Source organism: Balaenoptera acutorostrata, chromosome 20 (assembly GCF_949987535.1).
Source record: "Balaenoptera acutorostrata chromosome 20, mBalAcu1.1, whole genome shotgun sequence".
NCBI classification, from domain to species: Eukaryota; Metazoa; Chordata; class Mammalia; order Artiodactyla; family Balaenopteridae; genus Balaenoptera; species Balaenoptera acutorostrata.
The window spans coordinates 9,924,851-9,942,871 of NC_080083.1; the positions used below are offsets into that span (position 1 = coordinate 9,924,851).

Genomic DNA, 18,021 nt, shown 5'->3' on the forward strand with positions numbered 1-18,021 from the left:
CCAGGCATTAAGTTCCCCTGCACAGATGCATCCCCCAACATGTTGGTATTATTAGTGGCTTCCTGGTTTCTCCCTGCTGCCTCCACACCTCAGGCAGGAAGTGACTTCAGAGCAGTAGGATGCAGGTGGCTCCGGAGAAACTTCATGAAGTCACTGGTTCCTACACAATGAGCCGGAAGGCAAGGGCAGGGAAGGGGAGAACAAGGGCCACTTAAAATGTCTGGTGGGATGGGACAGTGGGATGGGCACAGAATCCAAGATGGTATCCAGGAAGGATAGGATACCCTCTTTCCCCAGCTTCAGAACCCTCAGTCCCCAGATCCCCACAGGCAAGAACCCAGGACACAACAGGCAGCACAGAGAGGCTTCTTTATTCCATGATTCTGATCTTGCAAGATCTAACATCTCCACCCCTTGGCACTCTCCACCTGCCCATCCAATCTGGTAAAAAAAAAAAAAAAAAAAAAAAAAATCATGGTTCCTTCTCAGCTCTCTCCTCTGCTTTCCCTACCTCCTTCAATTCTGCAGTGGGGAGTAAGAGGCAAAGAGGGAGAAGAGTAGCTGTCTCACCAGTCCCCAAGTGACAGCCACTAGTACTGACCTGTCTTGAGGAACCTCCACCCTGCAAATTCAAAGTGCTTTTTACCTTCCACCCCCTGTCCCTAATCCCCCAAGGCAACAGGGGCAGGACTGTAAATCAAGGCTTCAGAGTATCATCTAACATTTCAGACATTCCACACAGTTAAGAAGCAACCCATTCCTAACCTTCTACCTACTTGGCCTACACCAGAGACTTTGCCCCTCAACCAACCTCTTAATCCTACCTGGATACTTGGTCAACTAGAGGGTCCATCAGTCAGTCTTTTAAATCTTCTAAATCTCTAATCCCAACAGTAATCCCAATCATAATCCCAAAATACAGAAAATCCATAGTGGAACTCAGCCCTTTTTCTCTCCCTGTGGAAGGTTCTAGTGCTTTCACTGGTTCCAGACAGGAATGCAGTGACAGGAAGACCAGGTCACAGACCCAGCTTTTCTAAGGTAAGAAAGTTACCAAGCAGCTGTGACTTCTAGAGGCAAAGAAATTTCTGGAATCTGGACACTTGCCAGAAGATGTCCGAAAACCTACTAAAGGAAGAAGAGGTTCATCTCAGGTAGAACCCCAAGGAACATTCAAACCCAGACACCTCTGCAGTAAAGGATGAGTCATACTCTTTACTGTTTAGTCAAGATAAAGGGTTTCATAATTCTCCCCTAGGTCATGACATTCTTAGAGACTGGGCAGAATCAGAAAAGATTGCATCATCTCTGGTGAGGAATTTCAGATCTCTCCTGCGTGGAGGGATCAACTCAGTGCTAAGAACGGGCCCTAGTGGGAGGATTGTGGGCCCAGCTCAAGCTCCTGGGTGAGTTCTATCAAACAGACACAGTGGAGCCAGACCTAGGTGACCAGACGAATGGGACAGTTAGGAACATAAGAGAAAGCCTCTGTAATAACCCCCCCAGTTCCAAGACTGACAAAGGCCCCACACCCACTGCCTCTAGGAGGTACTTATTACCTCCACTTCAGGCTCACCATAGGTTCCTGTAACCCTTGAAGAACAGAAAAAGTCTATATCCAGTGCTGGCCTGCTAGAAAACCTACAACATCCAGAATACCAGAGAGGGTTCCTGACCCAATTCCTTAAACCCACATGTTCCCAGAGCTGCCCTAGAACAAAGAAAGGTTCCAGACCTAGAATTGGAGGGGTAGGACACAGAGAACCCCTTTCTCCATTTGAAACGAACCAACAAGCAAATAGGAAAAGAACAACTCTAAAGATAAAAGTTATGACAATAATAATATAAAACACTCACGCCAAAGGAGGCGGCCAAGTGCTAATCTCTGCCAGCAGAGCCATGACCTCACATTCTGTGTTTCAGGTCACTTTTGATCACACTTGTGGAAGAGGGACATGGGAAATGCAATAGAATGAAGGCCCTGGTGCCACCCAAAGGCCTCAATAAATTATATTTACAGATAAACCAAATGAGATGGGGGCTGCAGGTGGAAACCAGGCCTCCAGTCTCTCCCATCCTCCAGCTCCTAGCTTGCTCTCTCCTCAGAAACAATTTTGATTGTGGGGAAGAGGTTTTGACCAGCAAAACAAAGGCAGATCAAGCCAGGATCTGCCACCCCTGCTCTCCGCAGTGAGAAATTAAGGTGGTGGCAGTCGCTGACATCGAGGGGCCTTGCACACCCCTATGCCCAAGCCTGACAGCGAACCCAGGCGTGAGCCGCAGCTTTCCTGTCTTCCAGGAAGGGAGTGGGGCCTGGGCAGGCGCTCAGCTAGGGCCCCCCCAGAATGTGGTAGTGCACTTTGGTGTTGGTAGCAGCTCCGTGTTTCTGGCGCAGATGCAGCCGAAGTTGACTCTTGTGCCGGAAATGCAGACTGCAGGGGTCGCACTGTCGGAGGACAGCTGAGTCAGGTCCCTCCCCAACCACGACCACCTTTTAGGTGTTGAGCAAGGAAGAACCGCCCAGCACTCTACCTTAGAGAAGCTCTTTAGTCCCTACATGCTCCCAAATCCTCAGGGGAAGGCCTAGGAGCTACGCCCCGCCCTCTTCAGCAAAGCTTTTTCCCTCTGTCAGCTCCTCTCCAGGGGGGTAGCGCTCCGTCCAGGAGACTAACTTCTATACCTGCCACCCCTACCCTCGGCCCCCGCCCCTTACTCACAAGGACACCGCCCACCTCGAAGAGGTCTAGAACCGCCGGGCCAGCTCCTTTCAGAGCTCCGCCCCTCGGTAAACGGAAGGTAATTCCAAGGCTTTGGGCCAAGCCAGGTCGGGTACTTACGTGGTAAGGCTTCTCTCCCGTGTGGATGCGAACGTGGCTCTTGAGGGTCTGTAGGTGGCGGAAGCGAGTCCCGCAGGTGGGGCAAGGATAGGGCTTCTCCCCGGTGTGGATCAGCACGTGCGCGCGCAGATGCGCCACCTGGGAGAGGAGGGGACCTCAGACCGCGCCAATGGGAGGGACAGAACCCTCCCCATTTTCGGCCCACCTCGCCCTCTTGGAAACTGGCCTGCGAGCCGTCTCTGAAACTGGCGCCGTACCTGTACAAAGCGCGAGCCGCACGTCTCACACTTATAGGGCTTCTCTCCCGAATGAATGCGGCTATGCGTTTTCAGGTTAGCCGGCCGGTTAAAGCGGGCTCCGCAGACGGAGCAGTGGTAGGGCTTTTCCCCTGGAGGCAGGGAGGGAGGGAGGTCAGGGACTCTACCAGAGGACAGCTGTGGGCACCAAGGCCAGGGCCCTCTCCCTGCTCCTCCCCTACCTGTGTGCACCGTGCGGTGACTGGCCAGGTTGCCCTTATAGCGGAAGGCAGACCGGCAGAGCTGACACTTGTAGGGCTTATCCTCATCCCCAGGAGCCAAGGGGTCCAGCCCCGATGAGCGCCCAGCCACAGCCTCACAGCTCTGGCAGCTGAAAAATTCACCTCCTGGGAAGGGTGGTGGGTAATGACAATACCAGTGAATCCTCAAACCACACGGTAGCGGGTTCTCTTTTTCCCAATTTACTGTCAAGGCTTCTGGGGCTCATTTGACTTGCTTGGGGTCACATGGTTATTGAGAGGACAAGCCAAGATCTGACTCCATGTCTGTCTGATTCCAGAGTACTCTGCTAATCACTCCAATAGCGGTGGTGGTAGGTGGAGGCCCCTACTCATGGGTGGAAGTTTCTGTTTCTCTCTCCTCTCTCGCACCACTCTGGATGACAGCTTGCCAGAGAGGCCTTGCCAAGCCCTGGGCTGACCACTCAGCCCTGGATGGAAATAGGCCAGAAGTTCCCAAACAGTGCTGCTCACTGGAAGCTTTAAAAAGTACTGATGCCAGGCTCCCACTTGCAGACTTTCTGATCTATGGGGTGTGACCTGGGCAATGGGATTTTTAAAAGCTCCCTAGGTGATTCTAATTTGCAGGAAATGGACTGGGCCTTTAAAATGGCCTTAAGCAGCCATGGGAGAAAATCCAAGAAGGGGGTAGAAGGAGGGGCTCTTACCTGGTGGTGGATGAGCCCGCCCAGAGGGTGACCCAGTGGTCTCTGGAGCCCGGGGTGTGAGGAGATGGGGGGTATGGACTGGAGCCCCACATTTGAACTGTACAGTGGCAGCAGTTGGAGAGAGCCTAGGCAGATGTCAAGGCCCAGAGAAAAGGGTTAGGAGAGATTATATGGCGGCGGTGGTGGTGGGGTTCTCCCCTGGAAGACTTGTTGCCATAGGCCTACCCTCTGGAGGTGAGCCACTATGGACCAATGTGCCATATCCAATTTCACTGCCCAAGTCCCACCCTACAGAGTAAGCCTGACCTCTGGCCAACTCCCTAAGGTGAGCTGGTGTCTCTGAAGCCCACTCCTTCACTCCCTGTTCCTGACCACCCAGGCCCAATGGCTGTGCCTCTGAGCTGAGGCTGCCTCTACAAATTCTGGGGGGTTCCAGTTTCTGTACCTGCTCTGTGGACCGGAAATGGGTCCTTCTTCACTGCTGCTGCTGCTGCTGCTGGAAGCCTCATCCCCACTGGGGAGCCGGGCCTGGGAGCAAAGTTGACCAGAACTCCTCTCCCCTGCCAGGCTCCCTGCTTGGGAGGCCTGAGAGTTTAGCACGATGAACTTGTACTTTTTCCAGTTGCAGGCCTTGGGGTCTGGGCTGCCTGGACTGGGGGGCCCTTGACTGCAGCTGCGAGACTCAGTAGGTGGGTCTGGGTGCCCTTCGGAGCGCCTGGGACTGCCTGGCGGAGGGGCCGTTGGGGGCGTGGGGGGTTCTGCCTCCAGGGGCCGCAGGGAGATGCCCAGAGGTTCATAGCTGAGAAAAGTGCGATGGACATTAGTGCTATTTCCTAATCTTGGCCTTTGCCCTTGACAACTGGGATGCCACTTCACCCACGAGGAACACCGAGATGGGGCTCCCTCACCTGGCCTGGATGAAGCGGTGGCATGCCTGGACCACGTGTTCCATCTGCAAGTAGGTGGCGGCCGCAAGGACGGCTGGTGCAGTGGCCGGAGAGAGGCGTAGGCGCGAAGTGTACATGAAGTCCAGAAGAGGAGCGAAGCCTCCGGCTTCGGGGCCCCCGGGCAGGGAGAGCACGTCTACCCCCACTCCTGCACGGCCTCGGAAAATTGAATAGAAGAAGCCACTGGAGAGAGGGAAGATAGGTCATATTAAGGGCTGGGGAACCAAGGGAGACATGCGCCCCTGTACGAAGCCCCGCCTCCCCCACTCTCACCCCGCCCCCAATTCGCGGACGCCCCGCCTCCTGCTTCTGGAAGGCTTGGCTTCGGGTTCCCTCCCAAAGACCTTCGGACTCCGCCCCTTTTCCATTTGGTCCCACCCCACCCCCTGAGCCACCCCTCGAACCTGCAGGCGATAAGAACTGCCTTGTGAGCTCGAAGGGGTTGCCCGCCAACCAGCAGCGTGACGTCAGTGAGGATCCCGCGCAGGCGCAGCTCATTCAGGTTGCCGAGCACGTCGGAGGAGTGGCGAGTGAACTCGCGGACGTAGCCCAGCGTTCCCTCCGGGGCAGCGGTGGAACCCATAGCGACGCAGGCCTGCGGGTGCCAAGGAGAGGGCTCAGGGATCCAGGCCGTCCCAAGACGCCTGCCCTTCCGCAGTTTGCCTCTTCCTGCTGAGGTGCAGCTAGAGCCAAGCCACCGGCCCCGGCTCACGCAGCCTCACTTAATTCATCTTGTTCTTTCTACCCTCAACCACGGCATCGCTCGCTTTCCTCCTCTAGATTCCACAGCGCTTGGAGCGAGCTGAAGGTTCCCACACCGCGGCGTCGATGGCAAGTGTGAGGAATCCGGCCCGCAGCGCCTTTACTTAGACTCCCAGTGCCCTTCCAGCACCCCCATTCCCCCTCTGCCCCACCGCGCTCCTGATCTCAGGAGTCCGATCCTGCCTGGAGACCCCAGATGACCCGTGGTCCACACCCCTCCAAATCCCAATCGAAGCTCCCTTCCCCGAATCACGAAATTCCATTCTCTAGTCCCGGATCCCTAGTTTAGCTCAATTTATGGGCCTCGGTCTTCTTACCATCAACAAGCCCCAACCCTCTTAGGGGGACCCAGGAGTCTGGCTCCCTCAGTCTCTGGTTCTTACCCCCGTCCTGCAGGGGCTTCAGCTTTCTTCTCAAGGGGGGCGGGGTCTCTCTCCCCTCTTGGCCTCGGCTCCTTTATCTGGCCGGGATGTCGGGGGCGGGGGTGGAGGTGGGGTGAACGCCTGGGTCTGTATCCTTCCTTCCTCCCTCGCTCTCCAGATGGCGAACCCGGGGCGGGGTCTCCGGCTCCAGGGCGGGACCTCAGAAACACTGGGTGGTCGTAACGTAAGGGGTCTTGGGCCACTGAAAGTGGAACTGAGGATGGGACATTGGAATTGGGGAGGAGGTTGGGGATATTGAGATTGGAAATATGGGTGACCTGGGTCGTCGGGGGGCCTGGGACAGCGACAATTGGTGTGTTGGCTTTAGGAAGGAGCCTGTTACGGGAGAGTGAATACAGCAAAACTCCCCCTTCCAGTGTACGGTATTAAGGGAGATAAAGGGGAGCCCAAAGAGGAACCAGGTTTGGGGAGGTGATAGTGGGCTCCCGTGGGGTCTCAGACAGCGGGAGGGTGTGGTCATTCAACAGGCTTCTCTAGCGGGGCCTGCAAAAGAGGGGCTCTGAACGGGCGCGGTAGGGAGGGGGCGGATATGATTTCTAGTTCGTTTCCTTCCATTGTCCTGCGACCGGACGGCTCCGCCAGCTGCTTCCCCTCGAGGAGGTGGGGAAAGCCCCTGGTGGGGGCCGAGAGAGACGCTCAGGAGACCTAGGGTCCGGTCTTTCGCTCCCGACTCTCTTTTGAATCCTTTTAGGGATCCAGCGAGACAGACTCCCGCCCAAAGCCCTTTCGCCCTCCCCCAGTCCCAGATCTTTAGGGCCTCGGGCATCCGCCCGTCGGCTACGCTTGGAGGCTGGCGGGACGCCGGGGTCCAGCGCGGCAAGTAGGCAAAGCTCGGCAATGTTTGGCTCCTTCCACGAGGGGGCGGACGAGCACTAGCCTCGCCTCGCCCGTCTTCTCCACCCGGCTGGGGGTCCACTCAAACGGGGGCGCAGGATCGATTAGGTCTGAGCGGCTGAAACCTTCGTTCTCCCCCTCTTTGCTCTGGTTTATTTTGTCCAGGGGACTAGGGTTGGGCGGAGGGAGGGAGAGTTAGGCGACAGAGGGGACTTTCCTCCGAGGATGGGTTTCCTATCTGGGGTGAGAAATCCGCGGGCTTTGGGAACAAGGGAAATGAGTGGGACAAGGAGCGGGATCTGAGTCCTGGGAGCCCAGGGTTTCTTTTCTTATTAAGCTAGATACTATTATCCGTCTTTAGAGGTGAATTTTTAGTGAACATTAATGTGAAAGTTGGGTGCAGTGGACAGAGGGGAAACAGGGAGGGTCTCAGGGTAAAAGAAGGGAGAGAAGGCAGGAGGGGCTGATAACCCCAATTTAAGTCCTTGATCTGGAAGATAAGCACGGGTCACACCCTCGTATTTTGTTTGGGGAGACGTTGGTGGGGCAAGGTTCATTTGGAGAAGGGGGGCAAGAGCTGAGTTCAGCTGCAAAGCAGGACTTGCATTTGGGCTCAGGAGAGTCTACCGTTGCCCAGTAATGACTGACCATTATCCGTGGAGCTGCATATCGAGGCCTGGGGCCCTCCCCTTCAGATGTGAGGGTGTCTTTATTTGGGTGCACGAAAGAACTGCTGAGAAACTGGGAATGGGGGCCCACTGGGGATTCACGGTGGTGAGGTGGCTTTTGCAAATGAGGGTTACTTTGGTCTCTGCCCAGTTGGAGGTGGGAGTTAGACTGGGGGCTCCCTTTGGTATCAGGATGGAGTTACTTTTGTGTTGTCTGGTCAATTTGTCAATTGTGGGGTGCATGTTTACTATGGGGTGTTGAGTTAGTTTGATTGTGCTGGGTCCTGAAGGCTGCATTCAGGGTTGAGGGCCAGTAGTAAGTCTGAGGTATGGAGCTGATTTTGAAGCTGCATTAGTTCTAGGGATTCTGACACCCACAATTTGGAGTTGGTCATCTTGGAATATCAGGGGGACCTGCTAGGTGTTTTTCAGAGGTGGATGAGGATTTTGTTTTGGGGATTCATAGTCATCGGTGTATGTGGACAATCTGATTTCAAGTGGAGTAATCATGCTGGTTTTGGGGTGCAGTCTGTTTTGGGGTGCCAGATAAGTTTTGAGGTTCAGATTATATTTGAGGGGACATGAAATTCAATTTGGGGTTTTTATTAGCGTGAGGTGGAACGTAATAGGAACCTGGGAGCAAGTTTGAAGGCCTTCTGTGATTGTGGGTCCTTGCCGGGGAGCAAAGCTTTATATTTGAATGTTGTGCAAACTTACTTTGAGGAGGGGGATATTTCTGTGTATGCACTGAGAGCCAGGAGGCTTTTTCCAGGGGGAGAAACAAGGTGAGGGCCCAGGGTAGGAGACTAAAGTTTTGGGGTGTCCTTATTTTGGGGTGTTTTGCCACTCTTTGGGTGCATTTGGTGTAACTGAGTGATGGATCATGAGGTGAGATTGATTTTAGGGTTCACTTAATTTGGAGCACGATGCTGCTTTGGGATGTCCTTTGCTTATAGCTCCTGCTAACCCCAGATTCTAGAAGTCTCTTTCTTTAGTGAACCTCCAAATATTCCCAGGATTTGAAGGATGAAATTTGGAAAGGGAGTGTATCTCCCCTTATTTCTATGTGGCCTGGATAGATCTGAGGGAGGAAAGGTGGTTTCAGACTCTGAACCCCAATTTCTTAAGGGCACATACCTCGGCTTGGGGGCAGATGGGGGGAAATGGGGTGTCTTGTGGTAAAGTGGACACCCCTGACTAGGGCAGTCTGTTGGAACTGTGCAAGGAGAGGTGGTAGTGAGGTACAAGGAGGGGAATCTTGTACCCTGATTTTCTAGGATAAGAGCCCCAAACAGAAAGCAGACAGAGGACTGGGAGTGTGGGTGAGATGGGGGGGGGGGTTCCCCACGGCAGCAGGGGCTGGGGGGTAATCCAGGCCAGCTCTGCACACCCCGGTCCCTGCTCTCTTTGGCTCTCCTCCCCTCTCTCCCTCCCACCGCCCACCCCCCCAACCCAAGGAAAAAAACTGCCTGTGCAACAGCAATGGCAGATTCCAATCCTCCAGGCTTTCCTAAACCACCACGGAGACCAGCCAGGGGGGAGGGGAAGGGAGGATCGGGCTTTCCTGCTTCCCTAAGACTGGGGCTATGAGCTTGACCTCCTGGCCCCTAGCCCTTCGAGGAGTGCCCCCCTCCCCCGGCCTGGAAGCCAGGTGTCCTGGACCCTAGCCCCCGAGCGGGGGGGTGGGGGGGGCCTGGAGAGACGGGGAGGAGGAAGGAGGGAGTGACTTCCAAAATTGGCATCGGGACAGAGCAGGGCTGGCGGGAGGCAGGTGAAAGACGGAATTTTCCTGAAAAAACGGGGGGATCTGAGGACCCCAAATTTGGGGAGCTAGTCCAGAACCGTCCAGCCAACATCCTAGATTTTTTTGGGATTTTTTGGGGCCCCCGGGACCCCTCTAGATGGGGTGAGGAATGTAGTGTTGGGGGAATCTGACTGGGGCATTGCAGCTGCCTCTCCCGCCGAGTTGGAGACGGATGGGCTGGGACGGGTTTGGGGGGGGTGTCCCCAATTCTGACTGGGAGTGGAGGAGCCCCCTCATGTGCTCTCTTGTGGGGGTCCCCCCTCCCTAGGGCACTCCCCACTCCCTGAGCCAGCCGAGAGGAAGGAGGCCAGCGATGCGACTGGGGCGGCTCCTTTCTCCTGCACCCCAAATGTGAGGGATGCACCCCAAATTTTGTTCCCTTCAAAATAGGGGACCAGGATCTCAGGGGAGAGTAGCTGAGGTAAGTGGGGAGGAAAGTGTCCCCTGTTTTCAGGAGAGACGTGGCGGTTGGGGGGGAGGTTTGGAGGTGCGTGCTGGGGTGGGGTTGGGCTTTGTCAGTCTTGAAACTGGGGGGATGATTGGAGAGGCTTTCTCTTACACCCCGAAACTGGAGTCCCCCAGATGGAAACCAAAGACAGACCAGAGGGCCCCCCAACATCCCCAGCCGTTAGTATAGTGTTTGATTTCTGTTTCATCCCCACAAAGGCTCTGCCGAGGATGGGAGTTGGGGGCAGCTGTTCGGTTTGGGGGGTACGGAGGGTGGCGTGAGGAGCAGGAGGCCTTGGCAGGATTTGATGCTGGACAAATAGGGGTCTCGACCGAGGGGGTCCGGCATCCCCCGGGGCCTAAAAACTCTGCTTACACCACCATCTTAGATCTTTTTGATTGCTAAGAGTTTTGGGGGGTGTGTCGGAAGGTGGGGGTGGTAAAGGGTGGGATGGGAGGTGGGAGGATAACTTTTGGGTTTTAGGGGATATTATTTTGATTTGCGGAAGGGATCTTGGCCCTTGGATTTTGCTTTCTGGGGGGTGTTTTTTAAAAATCAAGTCCTGGACAGGAGAAAAAGGCTGAGGGAAGGCCTAGGGTGGGGGTGGGGAGAGGCATGTTTGTCTCAGCTTAAACGTGGCTTTCTGGGGTGGGCCCGCCTTCCTGGGCCTGGTGAAGGGGCTGGGGGGGGTTGTTGCGGGGGGTGGGACTTGGGTCCTGGGGGTCCACGGGGAGTGGGGACAGTGCTGGGGGTTGACTACCTGGCCCCCAGGTCCAGATGGCCCTCTTCCTGTGCCCTGCTGCTCCCCTTTCCCCCTGGACTCCATTTCCTGCCTTTGGCCTCCATCTTGTGGCAGGCCCAGGGCCCAGGGCGACTTCCGGCCCCCCTCTCCCGACCATGTTCCGGCCCCACCACCTCTGGACTGCCAACTCCCAACCCTGCTGTCCTTGGCCTTCTGTCTCTCCTTGCTTTCTCTTGGGTTCTGACCCAGGGAGGGGAGGAACGGACACAGGAAGCCTTGGGTCCCTGCCCTTGCTGAGTCGAGAGGCAGTCTGTTGGTCCCCCCCAGTCATTGCCTGCTTCCTCTGCCTCTGACCCCACCCTAGGGATCCCCTGAGCAGAGTTCCTACAAGGAAGATGGTTCCAGTCTTATTACACTGCGAGCTCACCCCTTAGGCCCCTCTCCCTCCAGTTGCCTGCTCAGCTCCTAGCTCTGGTTTCTTGCTTTCCCCAACGCTTCTTGGGGCCATGTTTGCCTTTTAAGCCTTCCCACCCTTGGTGGTAGGGGTCTTCACAGCACTGCCTCGTGCTCCCTTCTTCTCAACCCACCCCAGTCCTGCTCCCGCCCCAGCAGCACACTGTGGTTTGTACGGCACTGTGGCCACGTCCAAACCACACTGTGGTGTTAGAGCGAGGGTGGGGGAGGCACCGCTGAGGCTTGGCTGGGGAGGCCACCCTGGAGAAGCGACACGAAAAACATCTGGGGCCTTCTGGTGAGGTGGCGGCGGGGGTGGGGGGGGGCGGTGAGGGTGGAAATGGAGGTGTGAAATCACTGGAAGCTGCCCTTCTGAAATCCCCAGGGTAGTCTCAGGAGTACTGCCTGCCAGAGACCCCGGAGTAAGTGCTGCCTCCAGAGAGCAAAGTGGAGCCTTTGTTGCCCACGCCCAGCTCCCCTGGCTCTAGCAGCACAGAAATATTGGCACTGGGAAGAAAGCCTGCCAATATTGGCTGTGCTGCTCCAGGCAGGGTGGTGAGAGCCGCTGAGGAGGGGCTGAGCCCCGGGGGCTAAGGAGAGAGGGAGGTGTCCCTTGCACTCCAGTAATGTCAGGCTGAAGGCACCAAGCTGAGAGGGAGATCTTTATTGTTTTCGGTATAAAACTGTCCATCAGTTGGGGGTCAAAGGGGTTGGAGGAAGATGCTCATACAGCAACAGCAAGGTGGGCCACCCGGCAGCCTTTCCACCCTCATGCAGGCCTTGCTCAGAGTCCCAACCAGTCCACAGGTCCAGGGTGAACAGTGAGAGGGGTGAGAGGTGGAAGGCTCAGCAAGAGAGCAGAGGAGGATCAGCGGAGGTCAAGAGAAGGCCAGAATCCAGGGTCAGGCTGTCTGGAACAGGAAGTAAAATGGGCCGAGATGGGGCGAGCCCCAAGCATGACTCCCACCTCCCTAGAGCACCAGCTCTTTGCAGACCCAATCCCCTGCATGCACAGGAGGGAACCTTCTCTTCCACAGCCCCTGGGAGGGGGATCCTGCTGAGACCCTCCCCCACCCCTTCAGCCGTTGTGGGAGGAGGAGGACTCCTACCCTGGTCGAAGTTGAGTTTCTTGGCTGGAGGAGTTTCTCCTAGCCCTTCGATATCCACCAGGTCACTGTTGGCATCCGAGTCGTTCAGAGCACTGAGTGTCACATCTGGGAGGGGGGCACAACCTAGGTTCTAGGTTCCCTGATGGTACCCCCCCACCCCGCCCACTTCCTCAAATTTCAAGCTCTCCCTCCCTCCCTCCCCTACCCCAGCCACTCTCTGGGAACCTTCACTGGGAGAGGAAAAGAGATCTGTCCTTTGACCCAAGCCCAACTCTCACTGAACCTCAGATGGGACCTTTAATCCCCAGGCAGCAACTCCACAGCCCTTACCAGCCTTCTGTTTCTTTATGGGGGGACCGCCGGCCTCAGGGGCACTGGAGCTGCTTGGTGGAGGGGCAGCTGGAGGAGGCGACAAGACACCAGATGCCACCTTCTTGGGCCCTTTCTTGGGTGAATCGGCTGGAAGGGGGATGCCGGAGTCTTCATATACCTTGCGTTTCACGGTGGCCTTTATCTGAGCCCTGAAGAGAAGAGAGAGCAAGCTAGGAAGGGAGTCATCAGAGAGGCTAAGGGAAGAAGGGAGGGGAGGGCAGGGGCAATGGGCCGCTCTGAAAGAACACGGGGGAGCCCCTTCATAAGAGTCCAGGTGAGGGCCCCGACTCTTTGCTAGGGTTCTCGTTTTCCTGAAGCCTTGCAGCCACTTAGGGCAAATGGAGCCTGAAGAGTGGAGTCCAACTGAGAGTGGGAAAGGCCCGTCTTCTACTTCTCTTCTGGGAGAGATGTGTGAATGTGGAAGGCTACCAGGTAAGCCTGGGTGACCTACCGGGAGATTGAGACTTATTAATAGATCCTGATCCACTAGCTCACAATCATAATATCCCTGGAAACACCACAGTAGAGTCTCAAAAGATCTGTATAAATAACCAGGGACTTCCTATTACCAAATTCAATTATTGGGTGTCTTTGGCAACGTAAAATCAAATTCTTGTAAGGTCCTGATTACCACAGCATTTTAGTAACTTCTGACCAATTGTGACAATTCTTTTATTCTTTCAGTTCTCGAGGGACTTTGTTGCTAACAAAACTAGCAACAAAGTAGGAAAGATGTTGAGCTGGAAGGGAGTTTGAGGAAGATGGAACAATGGGTGTGGAGGAAGAAAGCTGCCCACCCGCCCTTTCTCTGCCAGCCAACCCTCCCTCACACTGTCCGTTCCTTGATGACACAGCTGATGTGATTAAGATCGTCCCCAAATCGCTTCACAGCAGCCCTCAGCATCTCTATCTCCGTCTCCGTCCACTTGGCACTGTCAGAAGGGGAGAAGGGAATAGCGAAAGTGGGAGGAAGAGGGGTGTGGAGCCAGCCCACAGGCTACGCATTCCACAGCAACCAGCCTCCTCCCCGCAAGGCCTGGGGCCCCTTCCATAAAGAGGTCTTCCTTAAAAAAACAAAAACAAAAGCAAAAAACAAAATTCTTAAGGCGCCGTGGGAACCCTGAGGACCCCCAACCGCACGATATTGTAACAACCGCCACCTTAGAAGAAAACTTCTCCCCCATCAACGTGAAACAGCTGCTGTAAACAGCCCACTGAAACCCATCCAACAAGTGGGGGTCTTACAAACAGAGCCTCTAAACACAGTCCGCTGCAGTCTGACGGAATTCCACATGATTTGGGGGGTGGGGTGGTGTGGGTAGTGGTGGCGGTCTATGGTCTACCAGTTCGCAGCAGGGTAGAGCTGTGAAATGAGTCCGGATTATGAGCCTCGGTCTGCGGTTTATCTGTCATTCATTCATTCAACAATCATTTATTAACACCTACTCTGCGCTGTGCCAGGCACAAAGGGAAACTAACATCTGTCCCTGCCCTAGAGAGTGTCGGTGTCTGTGATCGAGACCCAGCGTCCGCTCTCAGCGTCCATCTTCCAGCCCGGGCTCACGTACCCCGCGGGGGAAGAGTCGGCCACGGGATGCAGCTGCATGGTCAGCTCCCCGAGCTTCGTGAAGGCGGCGCCCGCCGCGGAGAAGATCTCTCCGACCTGGGGGGCGGGGCAGCATTACGGGGGGCCGGCGCACAGCGCCGCGCCGGACCGCCCGGAGCCCCTAGCCCCACCCCAGGCTGGACTCCCGCCCGCCCCTCGCCCGGGATGGAAGAGCCGGGAGCCAACTTGGGGGGCCCGCCCTCCCGTGGCCGCCAGGGAGCGCTGTCCGCGAGGGAGGTCGAACCTTTGTAGACGCTGACGTCATGGCCCCGCGCGCCTCCTCACGGAGACGTTACCGCCGCCGCTACCTCGGAGCCGGGACCACGGAGAGCAGTGCGATCGAACGGCTCCGGCCCCCGCGCAGGAAGTCCCGCCCCTTCCCGCAGCTGATTGGCTCCAGCTCGGCCGCTCACCGCCTCACCGCCTCACCGCCTCGGCGCGCGGGAAGGAGAGTGGAAGACACCGCCTCGCTTCCGGCCCGGCTTCACTCCACTTCCGTCGAGGGGCCGGGACTCCGTATTTGGAGTCCGAGCTGCAGCCCGGATGCCTGCCCCGCAACCCATGCACACACACGAGGCTTAAGAGAGCAGTTTCTCTTTATTGTGGAACGGGACAAGGCGAGGGGGCCGGAGGGGCAGGGAACGGCCAGCCCCGACCTCCCTCCACTGGAGCCGGGCGCCAGAGGTTGAAGAACAAGGGATTCAGTCTCTCGCCAGGGAAACCCAGTCCGCAGAGGGCGCCAGACCGGGGGTGGGGCGGGTGTGACTGGGTGGGGAGAGTCTTTAAATAGAGGAGGGGGCTGGAGAGGGGGAACGCGACGGTGCTCTAGCGCACCATGTATTCCTTGCGCTTATTGAGCCGAACTTGGCAGAAAGAGAAGCCTCCGAGGAGGAGGTAAAGGCCCGCGGCGATGAAACAGTTGTAGCTGACTTGCTCATAAAGGTTGTATATGTTCTGGGGGCCATTCCTAGGGGTGGGGATTAGGCAGAGAAATATCGGAAACATTATTAACAGCAGCCAACATTTACACAGCACTTACTGTGTGCCGGGTACCGTTCTAAACGCTTTTACGTGTATTATCTTAATCTTCATAACCCTATGGGGTGAGTTCTGTTATAGCATCCACTTTGCATAGGTGGAGGAGGCACAGAGAAGTCAAGGAAAATACCTAAAGAAGCCACACCTAAAGAGGTGGGTTTAGGATGGCCGCTGAGGTCTGACTCCCAAGACTGCTCCTGTGTGCTAAACAGAGCAGCCAGTTCCCTAGCCTCTGGGCCCCAAGCATCCAGCCTCCTGCAATTCCCCGCCCATGATTCTGACCACTTTCCCCGCCTCTCCACTTACTCAAAATCTTTCTCCGTGAAGGGAACGTCTTCAATTAGCACAGCGGAATGGACATTGAAAAAGATTCCGAGCATTATCTGCAAAAAGGGAAGGGGTAGGTTGTTGAACTCAGGCACCTGACCTGGTCACTGCCTGAACTCCTCCCACTTCGAATGTTGCCACAACATCTGGGTTTGGGAATCACCAGAATGAGCTGGGATTAGGGTTGGTTGTTGCCGGATTTAGACTCCAGTCACCCGGAACAGGGCATGAATGGTGACATAGAGAAGACTTGGCTGGGGCAAGGGTTAGGAATAATGAGCAACCCAGGAACCAGATTATCATCCTCTCCGGAGGCGTCATTATCACGGGACAAGGAGGAGGGGGTCAGAGGGAATCGGCACTTCTCCATATTACTTCTTCCTGAAATGGGTCGGGTAGAGTCCTCGGGAAACAACGCCCAGCTATCCATTTCGGGAACAAGCACTCCCTTTCCCCACTGCCCTCCATTCAGCTCAAGGATCTCTCAAGAACGTAGCTTTTCTTCCTCTTACCTTGAGGGTGCTCCAAATCCACCAGCCCCGGGGCCCATTCCAAGCTTCAGCTCCCCCTCTCCCTTCCAATTCCCCATTTCTCAATTCAGTTCTGTCTCGTTCTCCAGCGGCTAATCAACCACCCCCTCCGGCCTGTCTGCTGCTTTCAAACGCCTGGTGTCTCCTAGCCTTCCAGCCCTCCAACACCCGGGCCCCTCAGGCCCTCTCCTCTCCGGTTGTCGCCGGGCAGTCCCCTCACCAACATGATCACTCCCCAGGCGCTGAGGACGATGCCGCAGGCGGCCAGCTTGGGCCCACAGCACAGAAGCGACGCCATGAAGAAAGGAGTCGGGGATCGCCTAGATGTGGGCCAGATAGGAAGGCGGTGAGAGGAAGCCCCGATGAGCGGGGGGGAAAGAGAGCTGGACTTGGGGACTCGCGGAGGACCAAGAGCAGGGAGAGCGACCGAGGGGGCGTGGCTTCCGGGCCCAACCATCGGGCTGGGGAGCGCCAGGCGGAGAACGCTGGCGCCTCCGGGTCCTCTCGGACTTCGGCGGGAAAGAGCGGTGTTTCTGAAACCGTAGCAGCCCCTCGGGAATCCCTTATTGACCCATATGTATCTGGGGTGCGAGTATTGCAGGAGCAAAGTTCTCCGGTTTCTTAGCTTTCCCCCTCACCTCCAGATTGGAATGGGAGGAGCCAGTATATCATGTGACCAAGTCTGTCAAGTCACGTGACGAGGAAGAACCGGTAGCCCGGCCTCAGGAAAGTTTTTATCTCTGGCGGAGCTCCTGGTAACCTTGGCGATGCGCTCTCAGCAGCCGAGGATTGAAATTATGTCATTTTTCCCTCAGATACCTTAGTCTCGGGCGGTATCCTGTGATGGAGATGTGGTAAGTGAGACAGAGATTTACACCGAGAGAGAACGCCTCTATCTCCTCTCTACTCATCCCTACCCTTTAAAATAGACACTGACACAGTAAAAGAAGACGTGGAGCCCCTTCCCGAGCCCAAGGGTGCTGTTCTGGCTAGAACGCTTTAAATTGCTGAGGGTTCTTGGCATTGGAAATACTTAAGTAACGTTTTGTTAACCAAACACGGAATACTGAAGAGTCGTGGTTGCCAAATCCAGGAAAAATACGGGCGTTAGGAAAAGTCCAGGGAAAGCAGACTCAATGAACAAGCTGTTAAGGTGAGTGGCCCTGCCAAATGTTCTGGGGAAAGGAATAAATACACACAAATGTCACTTTTCTTCCCTACTGTAAACCAAGGAAACTGATCATAGGTCCTTTGAACAAGGTAGAGTACAAGATTTAAAAAATATGAATGGATCATACCCTCCAAAGAAAAAGTTTGTATACCTCACTGGTGAAAAACAGATTTGTAATAATTATTCAGGGAAATAGTGGTGTTTGAAGAACACAATTTTGCACTGAGTATGTTGTACCCATTCTAGTGAGGACAGTGGTCATAGCATAATTGAGAGGGGTCATTTTGATCCCAAGACCCCAGAACCAGACAAACACTGTCAGTGGTTAGCATAACTTCGTGGTATTTTTCCATTTATTTTGTGCAGATTGTTCTTAAAAGGGTCGTGAAAGAGAACTTGGAACCTGGGAAACACTTAGAGACCCCAGGGTACTGAAGAGCCTGGGATAGTGGCCTTGAGACATTATTTCGTGTCTCTTTTGTTTGAGACTGTCTGGAAGGAAGCCATTTTGGGGTGAAAGTTTTTATTTTGCCTTAGGGGCACCATTCTCATTCAGGGACTTTTAGGGTAGGTGTGTGAATAGGAGACATAGGGGTGGAGGGAAAGTTGCTAAAGAAGAGTCAGGAATTTTTAAGTTGGCCAAGCATGAAGTCAAGCTCCTGGGAAAGGAGAATTAGTTGAGGTAGTCGATTTCTCCAAGAAATCTTCCTCACCCTCCCCACCCACC

The 18,021-nt window shown here is 55.4% G+C and overlaps 3 protein-coding genes and 2 long non-coding RNA genes across 11 annotated transcripts in view; 2 read left to right on the forward strand and 3 right to left on the reverse strand.

The window, feature by feature from the left end:
- Positions 1–350: 350 nt before the first annotated feature.
- Positions 351–6,155, reverse strand: BCL6B (BCL6B transcription repressor). Of its 2 annotated transcripts, XR_449682.3 has the most exons (10): positions 6,067–6,155; positions 5,392–5,582; positions 4,949–5,170; positions 4,486–4,839; positions 4,041–4,165; positions 3,316–3,480; positions 3,095–3,225; positions 2,838–2,975; positions 1,858–2,446; positions 351–441 (listed from the first exon to the last, which is right to left on the reverse strand). XR_449682.3 is itself a non-coding variant. In XM_007166482.3 (9 exons), the coding sequence occupies exons 1-9, from the start codon at positions 6,067–6,069 to the stop codon at positions 2,330–2,332; spliced, it is 1,446 nt and encodes a 481-aa protein (XP_007166544.1). In that variant the 5' UTR covers positions 6,070–6,155; the 3' UTR covers positions 351–2,329. The 2 variants fall into 2 exon arrangements, 1 of the variants encoding a protein (XP_007166544.1); XM_007166482.3 differs by having other exon boundaries at positions 351–2,446.
- Positions 6,156–9,665: 3,510 nt separating this feature from the next.
- LOC130705865 (uncharacterized) lies at positions 9,666–13,735 on the forward strand. Its single transcript, XR_009006253.1, has 3 exons — positions 9,666–9,919; positions 12,921–13,054; positions 13,307–13,735. It is a non-coding gene; the product is annotated as an uncharacterized LOC130705865 (long non-coding RNA).
- On the reverse strand, positions 11,785–14,684 carry C20H17orf49 (chromosome 20 C17orf49 homolog). Of its 3 annotated transcripts, none has more exons than XM_057535527.1 (6): positions 14,473–14,684; positions 14,191–14,285; positions 13,453–13,554; positions 12,581–12,771; positions 12,251–12,355; positions 11,785–12,048 (listed from the first exon to the last, which is right to left on the reverse strand). In XM_057535527.1, the coding sequence occupies exons 1-6, from the start codon at positions 14,491–14,493 to the stop codon at positions 12,044–12,046; spliced, it is 519 nt and encodes a 172-aa protein (XP_057391510.1). In that variant the 5' UTR covers positions 14,494–14,684; the 3' UTR covers positions 11,785–12,043. The 3 variants fall into 3 exon arrangements, with proteins under 3 accessions (XP_057391510.1, XP_057391509.1, XP_057391511.1); XM_057535526.1 differs by having other exon boundaries at positions 11,785–12,052; XM_057535528.1 differs by lacking the exon at positions 13,453–13,554 and having other exon boundaries at positions 11,785–12,052.
- A 122-nt stretch (positions 14,685–14,806) lies between these two features.
- RNASEK (ribonuclease K) lies at positions 14,807–16,538 on the reverse strand. The gene is made up of 3 exons (XM_007166488.3): positions 16,344–16,538; positions 15,573–15,649; positions 14,807–15,195 (listed from the first exon to the last, which is right to left on the reverse strand). The coding sequence occupies exons 1-3, from the start codon at positions 16,419–16,421 to the stop codon at positions 15,054–15,056; spliced, it is 297 nt and encodes a 98-aa protein (XP_007166550.1). The 5' UTR covers positions 16,422–16,538; the 3' UTR covers positions 14,807–15,053.
- Positions 16,539–16,720: 182 nt separating this feature from the next.
- Positions 16,721–18,021, forward strand: part of LOC103006516 (uncharacterized) — a 155,094-nt gene continuing 153,793 nt past the window's right edge. The window contains exon 1 of one of the 4 annotated variants that reach the window (XR_449683.3): positions 16,721–16,977. This is a non-coding gene — a long non-coding RNA (uncharacterized LOC103006516). The remainder of the gene's footprint in view (positions 16,978–18,021) is intronic. The other 3 variants (XR_009006249.1, XR_009006250.1, XR_009006251.1) reach the window with 3 other exon arrangements.

Coding starts and splice junctions, on each gene's coding strand:
- BCL6B (XM_007166482.3), bottom strand. Junction 2,976..3,094: donor GCGGCTCGCGCTTTGTACAG/GTACGGCGCCAG, acceptor CTCCTCTCCCAG/GTGGCGCATCTGCGCGCGCA. Junction 2,447..2,837: donor CGGGAGAGAAGCCTTACCAC/GTAAGTACCCGA, acceptor GTCCTCCGACAG/TGCGACCCCTGCAGTCTGCA.
- RNASEK (XM_007166488.3), bottom strand. CDS start 16,421: ATGGCGTCGCTTCTGTGCTGTGGGCCCAAGCTGGCCGCCTGCGGCATC. Junction 15,650..16,343: donor CCTGGGGAGTGATCATGTTG/GTGAGGGGACTG, acceptor CCCTTTTTGCAG/ATAATGCTCGGAATCTTTTT. Junction 15,196..15,572: donor TTCACGGAGAAAGATTTTGA/GTAAGTGGAGAG, acceptor CCCCACCCCTAG/GAATGGCCCCCAGAACATAT.
- C20H17orf49 (XM_057535526.1), bottom strand. CDS start 14,493: ATGACGTCAGCGTCTACAAAG. Junction 14,286..14,472: donor TGACGTCAGCGTCTACAAAG/GTTCGACCTCCC, acceptor CCCGCCCCCCAG/GTCGGAGAGATCTTCTCCGC. Junction 12,772..13,452: donor GTCATCAAGGAACGGACAGT/GTGAGGGAGGGT, acceptor TCTTCTCTTCAG/GGCTCAGATAAAGGCCACCG.